Raw genomic sequence first — 13,035 nt, 5'->3', positions numbered from 1 at the left:
CCCAGGCCCAGCAGGGCGGCAGGCCCTCCCCCGAGGCAGGCAGCAGCTCCCGAGATGGCAGATGGAGCTTTATTTACACTATGGTACAGGTGGCCTGCGAGCCGCTGGGCCCTGGGGACTGAGGTGTCCTGCGTCAGCTGAAGAAGTACGTGGAGCGCTTCACCTGCTCCAGGTCGAAGGCCCCTGCGGAGCAGAGGGTGGCCGTGGGGCGGGCCCTGAGGAAGGCCCCGCCCCCCACCCGCCTGAAGTGCCCCGCCTCCGGCCGCAGCCCTACCTGTCTTGGGCACCGACAGCAGCGTGTCCAGCAGCCGGGAGACCCAGACGCTCTTGGAGACCCTGAAGCCAAGGGCAGGGTCACAGTGAGGCTCCGGTGGGATAGGAGGGGTGGGGCCACCAAGAATGGGCTGGGGTTGGCGGAGGGGGTCATCACCTGGAGTCAGAGCAGAACCGTTTCACCAGGAACCTGGACAGGTCATGGAGGATGGGCTGGCTGTGCAGGCGGACGAACTGCTCCCTGCACACCTAGGGGGAACGGGTGTCAGAAGCCAGGAACCAGGGCCCCAGGGGCAGGGAGAGGCTGGGCTTCCCTGCTCAGGCAGGGTCATCGCCCTAATACCCGGGGTGAGCCTGGCGGCCCAGGGCCCCATGGGGTGAGGGCCACAAGACCAGGGGTGTTCACGACTATGGGGGGCAGGGCTGCACCTGGTTCATGACCGCGACATCAGCCGCGTGGGTCCAGAAGCAGTCGTGGACTGAGACGAAGGTCAGGCCCTTCCTGCAGCAGGAGGGAGGGACTCCGTGAAGATGGCCAAGCCCTGGCCCTGCTCTCACTTCAGTCCCCCTCCCCGCTCAGCTGGGGGGTGCTCACAGTCCCGGGATGCCCACCCTCCTCTTACCCCCCAACTCCTGTGGGCTCCAGCAACTGTGTGCCACATGCCCCTTCAGCAGACAGGTCAGAGGTTCGTATCTTAAGAAGCATCTCTGCTTCCTCACCCACCCCTGCCAGCTGCTGCCCAGATTCTCAGCTCCTTGTAAAGGGATGGCTCTCCCCAGGGGTCCCTGAGCCAGGAAAACTTAGTGAACCCACACCCCCCACATTAGCAACTGTTTCTAACAGAACTGTGACATCTGGCCCCGTCACCCCCTGATCCACCACCCCCAAGAGTCTCAAGAGAAACCCAGACACCTCTGCCTGCCCAGAGCAGAGCCAAACACATCAGGATGATGTTGGAGCCCCCCAGAGCAGGCCATACAGCACACCTGACCCAGTGAACGTCAGCTTCATACTCTGAGCCACGGGCCCTCCCCTACCCAGGCAGCCGCTCCCAGGCCCACCTGGCCTCCCCGGCCTGCAGCCTCTTCTGGGCACCACATCCTACAGGCCCACACGGCTGGGGTCCTCGCCTGCTGGAGGGCACTGGCCTGGCCTGCCAACCCTGTCCCTGGCTGGCAGCACCCACCTGCAGGACCCAGCCTCCCCACTGAGTGCAACCTCGGCACCTAGAACCCTACGGCTCACAGTGGGGGCTCCCCGCCTGTGGGGGCTGGGGCTGGGACTGCGGGGCGCACCTGTAGCAGTGCAGGGCCGTGAGCATCATGTGTGAGGAGTCCAGCGAGTGGATGAAGTTGGGGGGGAAGCCGTTCTTCTGCTTCAGCGTGTTGGGCTTCCTAGAGGTGGGGGCACTGAGTCAGGCATCCCAGCCCAGAGCCCTGCCCGGCCTGGCCCCTGTGCTGCCCCGCGCCGTCCTGCACTCACTGGCTGGTGTCCCCACTGCTGCTGAAGGTAAGGCTCTGGATGCCACCTTTGATCTGCAGGGTGGGGTGGGAGGAGAGGGGGACATGAGCCCTGCCCTGCCAGGGTGGGGCGGGGATGGGAGCAGGGGCTGCACATACCATGACCTTGGAGTCGCGGTGGTAGGGCTGGATGACCGGAATGCCAAGGGGAGTGACCCACTCCACAGCTGAACCCGTGTGGGAGATGAGCCGGGCACTTTCGGTCAGCCAGCGCTGAGGGAACAGGCACTGGGATCAGGGCGGGGCCGGGTCTAGGGAAGCCTGTGGGGGACCCATGTCCGCGGAGGGCACCGAGGACTGACCTGGATGGACCGGGTGCCTGAGAACATCTCCTGGAGGCTGTTGAACACCTGGCGCACCAGGTAGTGCGAGGCCTCCCACAGGAACTCCTGAGAGGGAGGGAGACTGATGGGCGGGGCCCAGGCTCCCTCCATAACCCCTGAAGGCCCTAGGCCAGTGACCTCGCAGGAATGTCCCCACACCCTTGGAGGGGGTTGGCTCGCTCCCACGGGTCCCTCTAGGGGACCCGCCGGTGTGGGGAGAAGAGCCCCTCCCTCGGAGTCGCCTGCGCCCAGAGGCCTAGCCAACTGCAGAGGTGCAGCAAGTGTGCGCCACGCACCTGGGGGAAGTCGTGGAGCTCCCGGAGGCGCTTCTCGATCTGCAGGCGGCCACCGTAGCGGGTGACCCCGTACACCACAGTCATCACCGTCTGCTTGACCACCTTGCGGCTGATGAAGCCCTCCAGCACCTGGGCCACGCGCACACCCTGCTCAGCATCCTGCCTGCGGAACACCTCCACCTGCGTGGGCGGCGGGGGTCAGTGGGCGGGGCCCCGGCCTCACCCAGTGCCCCACCCCGCCCCTCCTCTTCCTGTGGGCCTCACCATTCGCCCCTCTGACACCTCCCCTAGGAAGTCTGGTCATGACAGCTGGAGGCCACGGCTGTCAGCTCTGCAGTGCCCAGATGTTCACAAGACAGGCACCAGTAGGTTTCGGGGATAAGAATGAGTGGGGGAACCATGACACCCACCTGTGCAGCCACTCCGCTGTACACGTCCTGCGGCAGGTCCGAGGGCAGCAGGTTGACGGAGGCGGCCCCAACGCTGTCCCGGCCCAGGGCGGCGTAGTGTTGCAGGCCATTACAGGAACCATCCTGGTGGGGGACAAGGGTGGAGAGTGAGGAGTCCGGGCCAGGCCGGCGGGAGAGTCTGCAGCTCGAGCCGGAGCTCCCATGCTTCCCCAGCTCTGTTCACGGTAAGAGCTCCCTGGACCCCAATGCCAACAGGTGCGTGCGAGCCCACCACAAAGGAGAACCGAGGAGCAGAGGGCTGGGGCTGTGCTTGAACCAGCTGCGTGGCTGGATCCCAGCGGGAACTCCAGCCAGCAGAGTGGGACCTGCAGGAGCTGGACACCCACACAGTCCTGCGGGACCTTGGCCCATGTGGGCTAGGCACACTCCACACCAGGGTCCCACCAGCTCACCTGGTGAACAGGGAAGTGGGAGATGTAGGCGGCAGGGTCGGGGGCACGTGTGGCCCGAGCGATCTCCATGCAGCAGGCCAGAGCTTGCCAGGGCTCGTCCGCCTCCATCCACCACCTCCGGCCCTGTGGAGGGCAGGCGGGCTGGGTGAGGCCTGGGTATCTGGGCCTGGTGGGGTCAGAGCAGGGCATGGATGGGAGCTGGGTGGGCCCAGGGGACTTGAGGGCACAAGGAGGCCAGGATGGAGCCCCCTGGACAGCGAGGGAGGACAGGAGCTACAGACTGGGGTGGGACAGGCGGCAGCAGCCCAGGAGGAGCAGCCCCAGGCCCAGGTTGGTGGACCTGGACTGGGGGGTCCCGAGGAGCAGGAGATGGCAGAGCTGCAGACGGCCTGGGGCAGAGGGAGAGGCCAGGAAAAAGGACACCAGGGGAAGAAGTGGGGGCACAGGTGACAGATTTTGGCCTGAGAGACGCCCTGGAGGGAGTCCAAGGTGGGTGCCGAAGTGGCCAGGAGAGACAGCTGGGGAGCGGGGCGTCGGGGCCCGCCCTACCGTCATGGGCTGGTCAGCTGAGTCCAGGATGTCCTCCATCAGCTGGTCTGCAAAATCCCGGCGCGCCTGCAGCGACTCCCGCTTCTTCAGGCCGGTGAGGTTGACCAGGTGGATCTTGAGCCAGTCGAGGCCATGAGGGCCAAGAGGGCGGCCCTGGGCAAACTCCAGCAGGGCACGGGCCAGGTCGCTGCCCAGGTGGTTGAAGTGCGGTGGGCAGGGGTAGGTCCGGCCGCGGAAGTCCATGTTGTGTGGCAGCCAAAAGACACGGTGCCGCAGGTGCTGAGCCAGCGAGAGGCGGCAGAGCGCGTCAGCGCGCAGGCTCTGCATCTCCCGTGCCACCTTCAGGCGGCGGGCCAGCTCTCGCCGCATCTCCGCCTTGTCTGCCGGCGAGAGGTCGGGCAGCAGGCCACTCTTGGGGGTCTGGCGGCCCTGGGGAGGCCGGGGGGCCTCAGAGGGCGGGGCGGGAACGCCCAGGCGTGGGCAGCCCTTGTCGGTGAAGAGCTCCAGCACCAGGTCCAGCACGCGCCCGTTGACGCGCCAGGCGCAGTTGCCCAGCTGGGTCAGGGCGTCCAGGGCACCATGCAGCTGGGCAGGGGGACAGCGCTCCAGCAGGAGCTGGTGCTGCTGGGTGCCCTCCACCGAGCGCATCATCTTGGTGGGGCTCAGAAGGAAGGCGCCCGAGTGGGGCGACGTCCAGGGCAGCGGGGGGCACAGCATGGGCACCTCGGTCGACTCAAAGGTCAGCGTGCGCTCTGCCGCGGCCTCCAGCAGCTGCGTGAAGGCTGGGTGCGGCTTCAGGATCCCGATCTAGGGGCAGGGCGGGCAGAGACGGTCAGGAGGCCAGTCTCCCCCAAGGCACAAGTGGAGGAGGGCCTCAGGGTCCTGTCAGATGCCCTGACCCTAAGAGGGGCCATGGCCCACCAGGACCCCGGCAGGAGCCCGCCCCACCCCGAGCCCACAGCCGCATCCCAGGCCCCTCCACCTCGCCCACCTGGCGGAAGCTGCGGAACGAGTACACGTGGTAGAGCACCGGGATGAGTGAGCCAGGGCCCCGGGGTGCCGCCAGGCTGCCGGGCATCTGCACCGCCTGCACCAGCACCTCTGCCAGCTGCTTGCCCAGCTGCACCAGCACAGACACGGGCCAGGGCTGCTCATGCGGGGCCTCAGGCATCCCCAGCGCCTCCCACCACTGCCGTGGCAGGCAGCGTTCTGCCACCTGTGGGCAGGAGGGTGGGTCAGGGGCTGAGAGCCCAGCACAGACTGGACACCCGCCACCCCCAGGTGAGACAACTGCTCTTCCGATGTTAGATGAGGAGACTGAGGCAGAGTCTGGGGCACGCTAGGCTGCCCGAGGGAGGGGAGTGGGGACAGCAGCTCTGCTCAAGTCCTCAGGTTCTCCAGCCGAGCTCCCCAGCCACCCCCTCCCGGCCTCACCTGAGTGTCAGAGGCCAGCAGGTGCAGGTACTTGATGTAGTGCTGCTCCAGCACCTGCACCTGCTTGCTGAGCTGCTTCCTCTGCACGATGTGCCGGTTGAAGACGCGCAGACCCAGCTCATGAGCCAGGAAGAGAAGCGACTCTCCCTGCGCAGGCAGCGCCTGCAGGGTCTAGAAAGCAAGGCTGTAAGCCCCACGCACACTCTGTCCTAAGCCCCGCGCACACAGCCCCCCGTGCGCACACCTGCAGCAACAGCCCCACGAACTCCCTCTCGCTCAGCAGGCACAGGTATGGGAAGAGCGAGGGGCGGCCTTCACGGGCAGCACGGGCCTCGCTGGCCTTGGTCTCCTGTAGCTCCTGGTACAGCGCTGTCTCCCACGTGGCGCGCAGATCTGCTAAGGTCTTCCGCTGCAGGGGGTGGGGGTGGGGAGAACACACGCGGAGTCACCACAGCACCCACCCAGCCTGGCAGACAGTGAGATCCTGCCCAGGAGGTGCCCAGTTCAGCCTGGTGCGGACCACACCCCCAGCCCCTTACCGCATGCAGGACCTCCTCGGTAGGCGGCTGGGCCTTCTCCACGGATTGCACGGTGACAGTGGTGGCCAACTCCACACGGAGCTGCTGCTGGAAGAGGTCCTGCAGCTTCTTTAGGGGCAGGTGCAGCCTCGGGTAGGACACAGGGCAGCCCTGCTGGTGCCCAAGGCTCATGGTGAGGCCCATGTGTCTGACCTCTCAGCCAGGGACCCCTGGGGCAAAAGTTGTCCACACCAGAGGTCCCGAAGAGCAGCTGCCCACCCTCTGCGTCCTAGTACCACCCCCCAGCGGGCTCATCCATTTTTCCCAGTTGGGTGGTGGGGGGAGCAGGGTGCAGAACAGCATTTCAGAGACTAGGCTGGTTTAAAGGCATTTGCGTGGCCTCGCTGGGCGGGCAGGACAGCCCAGGGAGACAGTTCAGGTCCCTGGATGCTGCTGTTTTTTTTTTTTTTTTTTTTAAATTTGGAACTGTGTGTGAGACCCATCCAAAAACAGGTAAATTAAAAATAGCAAAACCCAATACACTGAGAACCGAAAGTACACATTCACACAAAGACCTGCACACAGATGTCTAGAGCAGCAGGATTCACAACGTCAAAAAACAGAAACTGAGGTGTCTGGCAACAGGTGATGGATAAACAAAGTGTCCATCCACACACGGGAGCATCGCTCAGCTGTGAACAGAAGTCCTGACGCCCGCTCCCACGTGGACATAGCCCGAGAGCACGGTGCTCAGTGAGAGGAGCAGACACAGAAGGACACACAGCGTGTGACTCCTTGGATGTGAAACGTCCAGAACAGGCCACTCCACAGGGGCAGAGAGGGGGTTCCTGGTTGTCAGGGGCTGGGGTGACTGCTGATGGGGACAAGGCTTCTTTTGGGGTGATGGAATGTTCTGAGATTACAGAGATCAATGTACTAAAAAAAGAGACTGAATTATACTTTAAATGGTGAACATAGAAGACTTATATTCCAACAAGGAACATCCGGGCGTCACTCTTCTCTGCCCTGGGAAGTGGGTGAGGGTCTCCCCAGTCCTCTGCTTCTGTCCAGTCCTAGGGCGGGGACACCAGCTCAGCCACACCCCTGAGCACTGCCTGCAGCCAAGTCTCCATGTGGAAACCCAGAACAACACAGGGCAGCCTCCCCCGTGCCTGCACCTGCCAGCCTCAAGGCCCTGCTGAGGGCCGGGCTGGCCACATCTGGCTTGCTCAGTATCTGAAGGTGGGGGGCATCCCCCCGAGGAGAGACAAGGAGAGACCTCACCACAGGCCCGGGTCTCACCTTAGCGTAGACCTCCCTAAGCAGCGGCGAGGTGTTGAGCTGGGGTGCAGGCGGCGGCGGCGGCGGCGGGGGTCTGAAGGTGGGCTCAGCCTTGCGCACGGCCCGCAAGAGCTCGGCCCGCTCCCCCTCACCCAGCGGCACGGCTGTGAAGAGCCCCTGCAGCTGCAGCCCGTCCTGGGCCATCTGCTTCAGACACCTGCGGGGACATTGGGGTGGCCCTGGGCTCAGCGCGAGGCAGCCACTGGAGCCTCCAGGGGTCCCAGCCCCACTCACCTGCGGACGGTGCTGGCATCCTGGTCCAGACGCCCCATGCACTGCAGGGCGGCCGCGTAGGACAGCAGGTCCGGGGCGAGGCCAGCATCTTTTACCATGAAGAACACATAAACCAGCTCTTTGAAGGAGCCCTGGTGGGACAGAGAGGGGTGAGGACCTGGGGGTGGCCTGGTGGGAGTGGAGGGTTGCTGGGGTGGGGGGGGGGGCTCTGCCTGCCGTCAGCCTGCTCCTCTCCTGCATTTCCTGAGGTGGGGCCGAGCCTCCCTCCTCAGCGCAGGCGTCCAGCTACCAATTTCCTTGGGTGCTGCGCTGTTTTCTCCTCCACCCACCTCCTTCCCTGGCAACCTCTCCTCTGCCCTGAGAGGTTCAGGAGTGATGCTACAGACCCCCAGAAAACCCCCGAGGTCCTCCCACACCCTCGTCTGAGAGGCACTGCCACACAGGGTCCCCAGGTGCTCGACTGCATGACCTGCGGTGGGGGGCTGCCCTGTCCAGCCGTCACCAGCCACGCACCGTCATTTAGTTAAACACTCAGTTCTTCAAGCACTCAGCAGCTCCAGGAGGCTGGTGCAGAGGAAGGACATATCCAAAGTCACAGAAAGTTCTACTGGACGCCGCTGGCCTGGAATGAGCCCAGCTACCCTATCTTTAAAACATCTGTAGTGATGTCACCACCACCACGAAGACACACATTGAACACTGTCAGGGACTCTCTGTCCCTCTCCTGAACACACACGTGGGGCTGGACACCCAAGACTCCGGGCCTCACTCCTCCGGAGCACTGAGCAGGGCTCCCACCCCCACGTCACAAATGCCGAAGCCAAGCTCAGAGGGAAGTGAGTGGTATGGCGAGGGTGAGGCAGAAGCTCAGATCCGGAGGCAGCCCAGCAACAGCCACTCAAGAAGCCAGGCAGGCCCCCCAGCTCACGTCCACCTGGGCCCTCAGAGGGTGCCCTCGTTGGGAAAGCGGGTCTTTGCAGACGTAGTTCAGACGATGCCAAGCCAGAGCAGGGCTGTGAGGCTGAGGCACGATCGGGGGCTGCGGCCACTGGAGCCCCGGGAGCTGGGGAGGCAGGAAGGCCCCTCCCCTGCAGCCTCCGAGGGAAACGGGACCCTTCCAACCCTGACCTCGGACATCTGCCCTCCGGGACTAAGAGAAAACCAACTTCTGCTGTTCTCAGCCTCCCAGGCTGTGGTCAGCAGCCCCGACCGCCCAGGAAGCTTGTCTCGTCACCTGACTGCGCACCAGGACTGCGCATCCGTTGCAGGCCTGGCTGCGGGGGAAGCTGGAGGGCCGGGCTCCTGGCAAGGGAGACTGACTCCTGGCACTGAGCACGCCTCCCGCACAACTGTCCGGCCACCTGGCTGCTCCGGGCAGCACTGCGTGTGCGAGTCAGCACAGCAGGGGCCCTGCCGCACACCCGGCCATGTGCCTCCCGTCTGTTTCACACAGCCATCGCCCCTGCTCACCTGGCACTGAGCTGCCCCTGCTGCCCCTCAGATGAGGCTGCAGCCCCTCAGCAGGCAGGGTGGGCGGGGTTTCCCTGCAGGGGCCCACGAGCAACCTCCCTGGGCAGCCCTGGTGCTCCACAGGGAACAGAGAGCCGCGTCCAGAGGGACATTCGCTGCTGAGCACAGGCATTAAAAGACTCCCACCTCTGGACCCAGATAGGATTTGCCAGACGCGACCGCGAGGCCGCAGCCCTGAGGCAGGTCTGCAGTGCCCACGTACCGGAGCCCAGACGAGCCACCAGAAGGAACTGCTCTGAAAAGCGGCACCACACCTTCCTCTGGGCCCAGTTCATGCTTTCCCATGCAACCCATGGGGGATCAGTGTGTGACGAGTCTGAAGATGTATGAAAACGGCGCAGGGCACAGCCCCCCAGCCCAGCCCCTCACCTCGCGAGCCCAGCCGCGCATGACCATGTTGTACATGGCAAGCGTGAGCAGCCGCTGCTGCCGGGACCGGCTGTGGTGGGTGACCAGCACATGGTGGGCGAGGGGCAGGTGGCCCGTCAGCAGGCAGCACTCGAAGAAGGACAGGAGCCTTTGCCGCTGGCCCTCCAGCCGCACGTCGGAGCCCCTGACCGCCGAGGCCTTGGCCGCGTCGCCGCTCAGCCTCTGCGGGGCCTCCTGCAGCAGCTGGGCCAGCTGCTCCTCCCAGGGGCTCCGGGCTGCCCCCTGCTCCCAGCGCTGCAGCTGGTTGGCCAGCCTCCCACTCAGCAGCCGGGGCTCCACACGCAGCTGCCTCTGCCAGGCCAGCGTCCGCTCACGCTTCTGCAGCCTCCCCTCCAGCCGCTGCTTCCGCTTCTGCATCAGCCGCTGCTCCTTGTCCAGCTTCTGCGCCCAGCGGCCACTGAGCTTGGGGGCAGCCCCCTCTGCCCCGGCCCGGGCCTTCCCAGGGGACTGGGCGCTGCTGGCCTCCGGGGCCAGAGCCACGTCCACCCTCTTCACAGTCACCTCGGACACGCCCTCAGCCTGCAGCTGCCGCACCCTGGCCTGGAGCACTGTGGGGAAAGGAGGGATGTCAGGGAACCTGCTGTCTGGAGAGCCGAGCCTTCAGTCCTGCGTGTCTGCCAGCACCTTTGAACATCCTGGCATGCACACATCGCCCACCCACTCGGCACCTGAGCCTCCAAACTCAATGCCCCAAACAAGCTCCTGGTGATCCCTAAAACTGCTCCTCTGTGTCTTCCTGCCACTGGCAGCTCTGTCCCTCCAGGGTTTAACCAGGAATCCTGTCTACAACTCTCTCCCCAACACCCAGCTGGTCAGCACACCCTCCAGGCTCTGCGTTCAGAATTTACCCAGGTACCCCACTGCCCAACTGTCCTCACCACTGCCCCTCCCCCTTGCGCAGTCTGCTCTAGTTGTGATGGCCTCAGGGCCTTTGCACCTGCTGTTCCGCTGCCTAGAAGGCATTCGCCGGCCAATCCACGGCCCACCCCGCTCTGTGCCCCTTCACAGTCAGCTCCCGTTAGCTGCAGCAGCTCTGTTCTATGAAGTTGCAAGACACGGAGCCGGTGAACAGTGGATCAATGATCCTGGGAAAACACTGGGCTCCTGAGAGCCTCTGGTCACATTTCCACCAACAGATCAACATACAACCTCTTTCTCTGAGTAACACCTCATTTTGTGTGTACTGTTGATTCATTCACCTCCGACTTGGGGCCAACACTGCTAGACCTCTCCCGAACAAAGCAGGGCTAACACATGTATTTTCTCCAAAGGTTGCTACAGCCTCCTTGAGCTCAGGACACTAGACAGCACACTGCACCATGCCTGGGGGCCACTTCAAACAGCAAAACCACCAACAAACATGCACAGATATGCAAAAACGTGGCACTACATATGCCCTGAGAAGGACACCCGTTTTCAGTGTCGCCCGACTGCCTCAGCTTGGAACGTGGGTGCCGGGCAGCTCCAGCTTCTGCTGCTCCACACACATCTACACACGACCGTGAAAGTGCCTCAGTAAACTTCAGCTGGGAGGAGACTACAAACACAGAATATGGGAACATGAGGGCCAAGAGTACCCATCTTCTGCCCGTGCCTCTCTCAATGAACATCCGTCCCAAGCAGAGACCAAGTGAAAAGTCAGCGTGGCCCCGGGCCCCAGGGTGCGCCCAAACTCAGAAGAGCTTTCAGAACACACACGGGGGACTGTCCGGCTGGAAAGGGCTGGGCAGGAACCGAGGCAGAAGAGGGACACGGGCACAGGTTTCCTCCCTTGGGCAGAGACACCCCAGCGACCTGGGAGGTGCCCAGGACAAGCAGGTGCAAAGCCCCTGCCAGCAGAGCCCCAGGAGGCAGGCCAAGGCCCAGAGGGGTCTGTGGCCCTCAGTGGGAGTTTAGAGTTCATTCTGCGAGAGAAGAGACAGTTGGAGGGTTTTAGGCTGGAGAATGACATGAAGTAATTCAGTTTCCAGAAACTTTCTCCAGTTGAGCAAAATGATACCAGGGCTTTGCTTTACAGTAATTAGGTGGGTAAGAAATGAAAGAAGGCTCCTCTTGAAGCTGGTGGTTCTTGTGTCTTTACTTCTGTATGCTTGGCATTTCCTGAAATCAGGTCTTTCTTTTTAAAGGTCCCCCACCCTACTCCTGGCTGCCGGACACACATGGGACGTTGGGCAGGAGGGAAGCAGGAGACAGTGGACATCTGGGAGGAAGAGGATAGTGAGGTGGTGAGAAAGAACAGATGCCCCCAGCTCCCTCTGGAGGCCGCCAGGACTTGGGCCACAATTTTGGGCCTTGACTACCTCATCTGAAAAGTGTGAGCACCTGGCGGGTTCTGGGGAGGAGGGATCCAAGAACCCACTGCGCACAGCACACGCTTCACGCCATCAGCACAGCGGGCCCTCGGACCACCAGAGAGGTGGGACCATGTTAGTTACCCCACCTCACTGGGTTTACTGTGAGGAAGTAGGGGGGGTGGCTCCCAGCAGCATGGCCGGCGGGGGGACAGTGAGGAAGGGGCTCAGGCCCCGAGCCTTGGAGGTCAGACTCACCCTCCAGCAGCTCCGCATGGCCCCAGTCCTTCCGGCGGTCCTGTTCACAAGGGCTGGCAGAGGAGCTCCTTCTATGGCCCCTGACGCCACCAAAGGCCTCTGCAGGAGAGACCAGGGAGGCTGAAGGGTAGGCTGGGCGGGGGCGGGGTGGGGGGGTTGTTGTGGGGGTCCTCATATGGACAGGAATCCGGGATCCAAAAGCAAAAGAACCCTAAAGTCAGTGGAAACTGTCAGTGGTCACGGGTCTCACGCTGGAAAGACAACAACAGGTCAAAAGTGAAAGAGACATCACACGCTAAGAAAAAAGGAAACTGGGGCTTTGGATCTAGGAAAAAGAGTTTCTCCAACTAAAGGTACAGAGAGTTCAAACGTTAAAATCCCTAAATCGTAAATAGTGGGTTGGGGGTTCCAAAAGAAACCAAGAGTCAAAGGTCAAGATGCCCTGCCGACCTCGTTAGGACAGTGGGCCAAGGGCGAGTGAAAGTAGGGTCGAGTCACTGGGTTCCCCAGAACACCCAAGGCAAAGGGCAAAGGACGGGGGTAGCTGGATCCCGGGGGCCGAAAAGCCAAAGGTCACGGCCGCAGGGGTTGGGAGGACGGGGCAGCTGTCGCGGAGTCGCATCCGGGTCTCCCCTGCGTTACCTTCCTCGGCCAGGAGGCGGGGGCGGCCGGCGGGCCACAGGGCCCGGCCGAGCCCCGCCGCGCGGCGGCCCCAACCAAGCGCCGACATGCTGCCCGCACGCGGGACCCCCGCACAGCCCCAGCACGCCTGCGCCGCCCGCGCCTGACGGGAGTTGTAGTTCTACGGCCTACGGCGGCCGCGAAGGGACAGCGCGCGTGGAGTTTATCGCCAGAACCACAACTCCCAGGGGCCAACGGGCCCCGGCGGCGCGAGAGCATGCACCGATGGAGCCCTCTGATTGGCTGTTCCCTATCGAGGAGGGGCGGGATAGGGCCGTTGCTTGGGCAACGCAGGAGGACGCTAAGCCATCTCTGGGAAGACTCGAAACCCGGATTTTGTTGTTGTTGTTGTTTGAGGAATAGTTGCCAAGTAAGTAGGCCAGCGTTCTGCAATTTAAAGACTCCAGTCAGCGATCTTCGCTGGGGAAGGAACTATTACTATCTCCATTTTATTGTGGTGAAAGCTGGGATTCAGAGAGGTCAGTCAAGTTGTCC

General features: G+C 63.2%; 1 protein-coding gene across 2 annotated transcripts; it reads right to left on the bottom strand.

Moving 5' to 3' along the window:
• Positions 1-55: 55 nt before the first annotated feature.
• POLRMT (RNA polymerase mitochondrial) lies at positions 56-12,650 on the bottom strand. Of its 2 annotated transcripts, none has more exons than XM_074351399.1 (21): positions 12,502-12,650; positions 11,860-11,958; positions 9,251-9,858; positions 7,352-7,482; positions 7,079-7,274; positions 5,798-5,950; positions 5,503-5,667; positions 5,259-5,429; positions 4,816-5,040; positions 3,825-4,631; positions 3,276-3,398; positions 2,824-2,946; positions 2,414-2,593; positions 2,097-2,183; positions 1,894-2,007; positions 1,757-1,809; positions 1,570-1,668; positions 703-775; positions 431-522; positions 275-336; positions 56-183 (listed from the first exon to the last, which is right to left on the bottom strand). In XM_074351399.1, the coding sequence occupies exons 1-21, from the start codon at positions 12,587-12,589 to the stop codon at positions 134-136; spliced, it is 3,699 nt and encodes a 1,232-aa protein (XP_074207500.1). In that variant the 5' UTR covers positions 12,590-12,650; the 3' UTR covers positions 56-133. The 2 variants fall into 2 exon arrangements, with proteins under 2 accessions (XP_074207500.1, XP_074207501.1); XM_074351400.1 differs by having other exon boundaries at positions 5,798-5,947.
• Positions 12,651-13,035: the final 385 nt, after the last annotated feature.

Source organism: Camelus bactrianus, chromosome 22 (genome assembly GCF_048773025.1).
Source record: "Camelus bactrianus isolate YW-2024 breed Bactrian camel chromosome 22, ASM4877302v1, whole genome shotgun sequence".
NCBI lineage: Eukaryota > Metazoa > Chordata > Mammalia > Artiodactyla > Camelidae > Camelus > Camelus bactrianus.
This window is presented reverse-complemented; position numbering and strand designations above follow the sequence as displayed.

What these genes read in the sequence shown, in the direction of transcription:
- POLRMT (XM_074351399.1), bottom strand. Translation starts at nt 12,589, where the DNA reads ATGTCGGCGCTTGGTTGGGGCCGCCGCGCGGCGGGGCTCGGCCGGGCC. An exon ending in ACAGCGGAGTGGCTGCACAG is followed by an intron (nt 2,594 to 2,823) that starts GTGGGTGTCATG and finishes CCGCCCACGCAG; the next exon opens with GTGGAGGTGTTCCGCAGGCA. An exon ending in ATGTCGCGGTCATGAACCAG is followed by an intron (nt 523 to 702) that starts GTGCAGCCCTGC and finishes CGTTCCCCCTAG; the next exon opens with GTGTGCAGGGAGCAGTTCGT.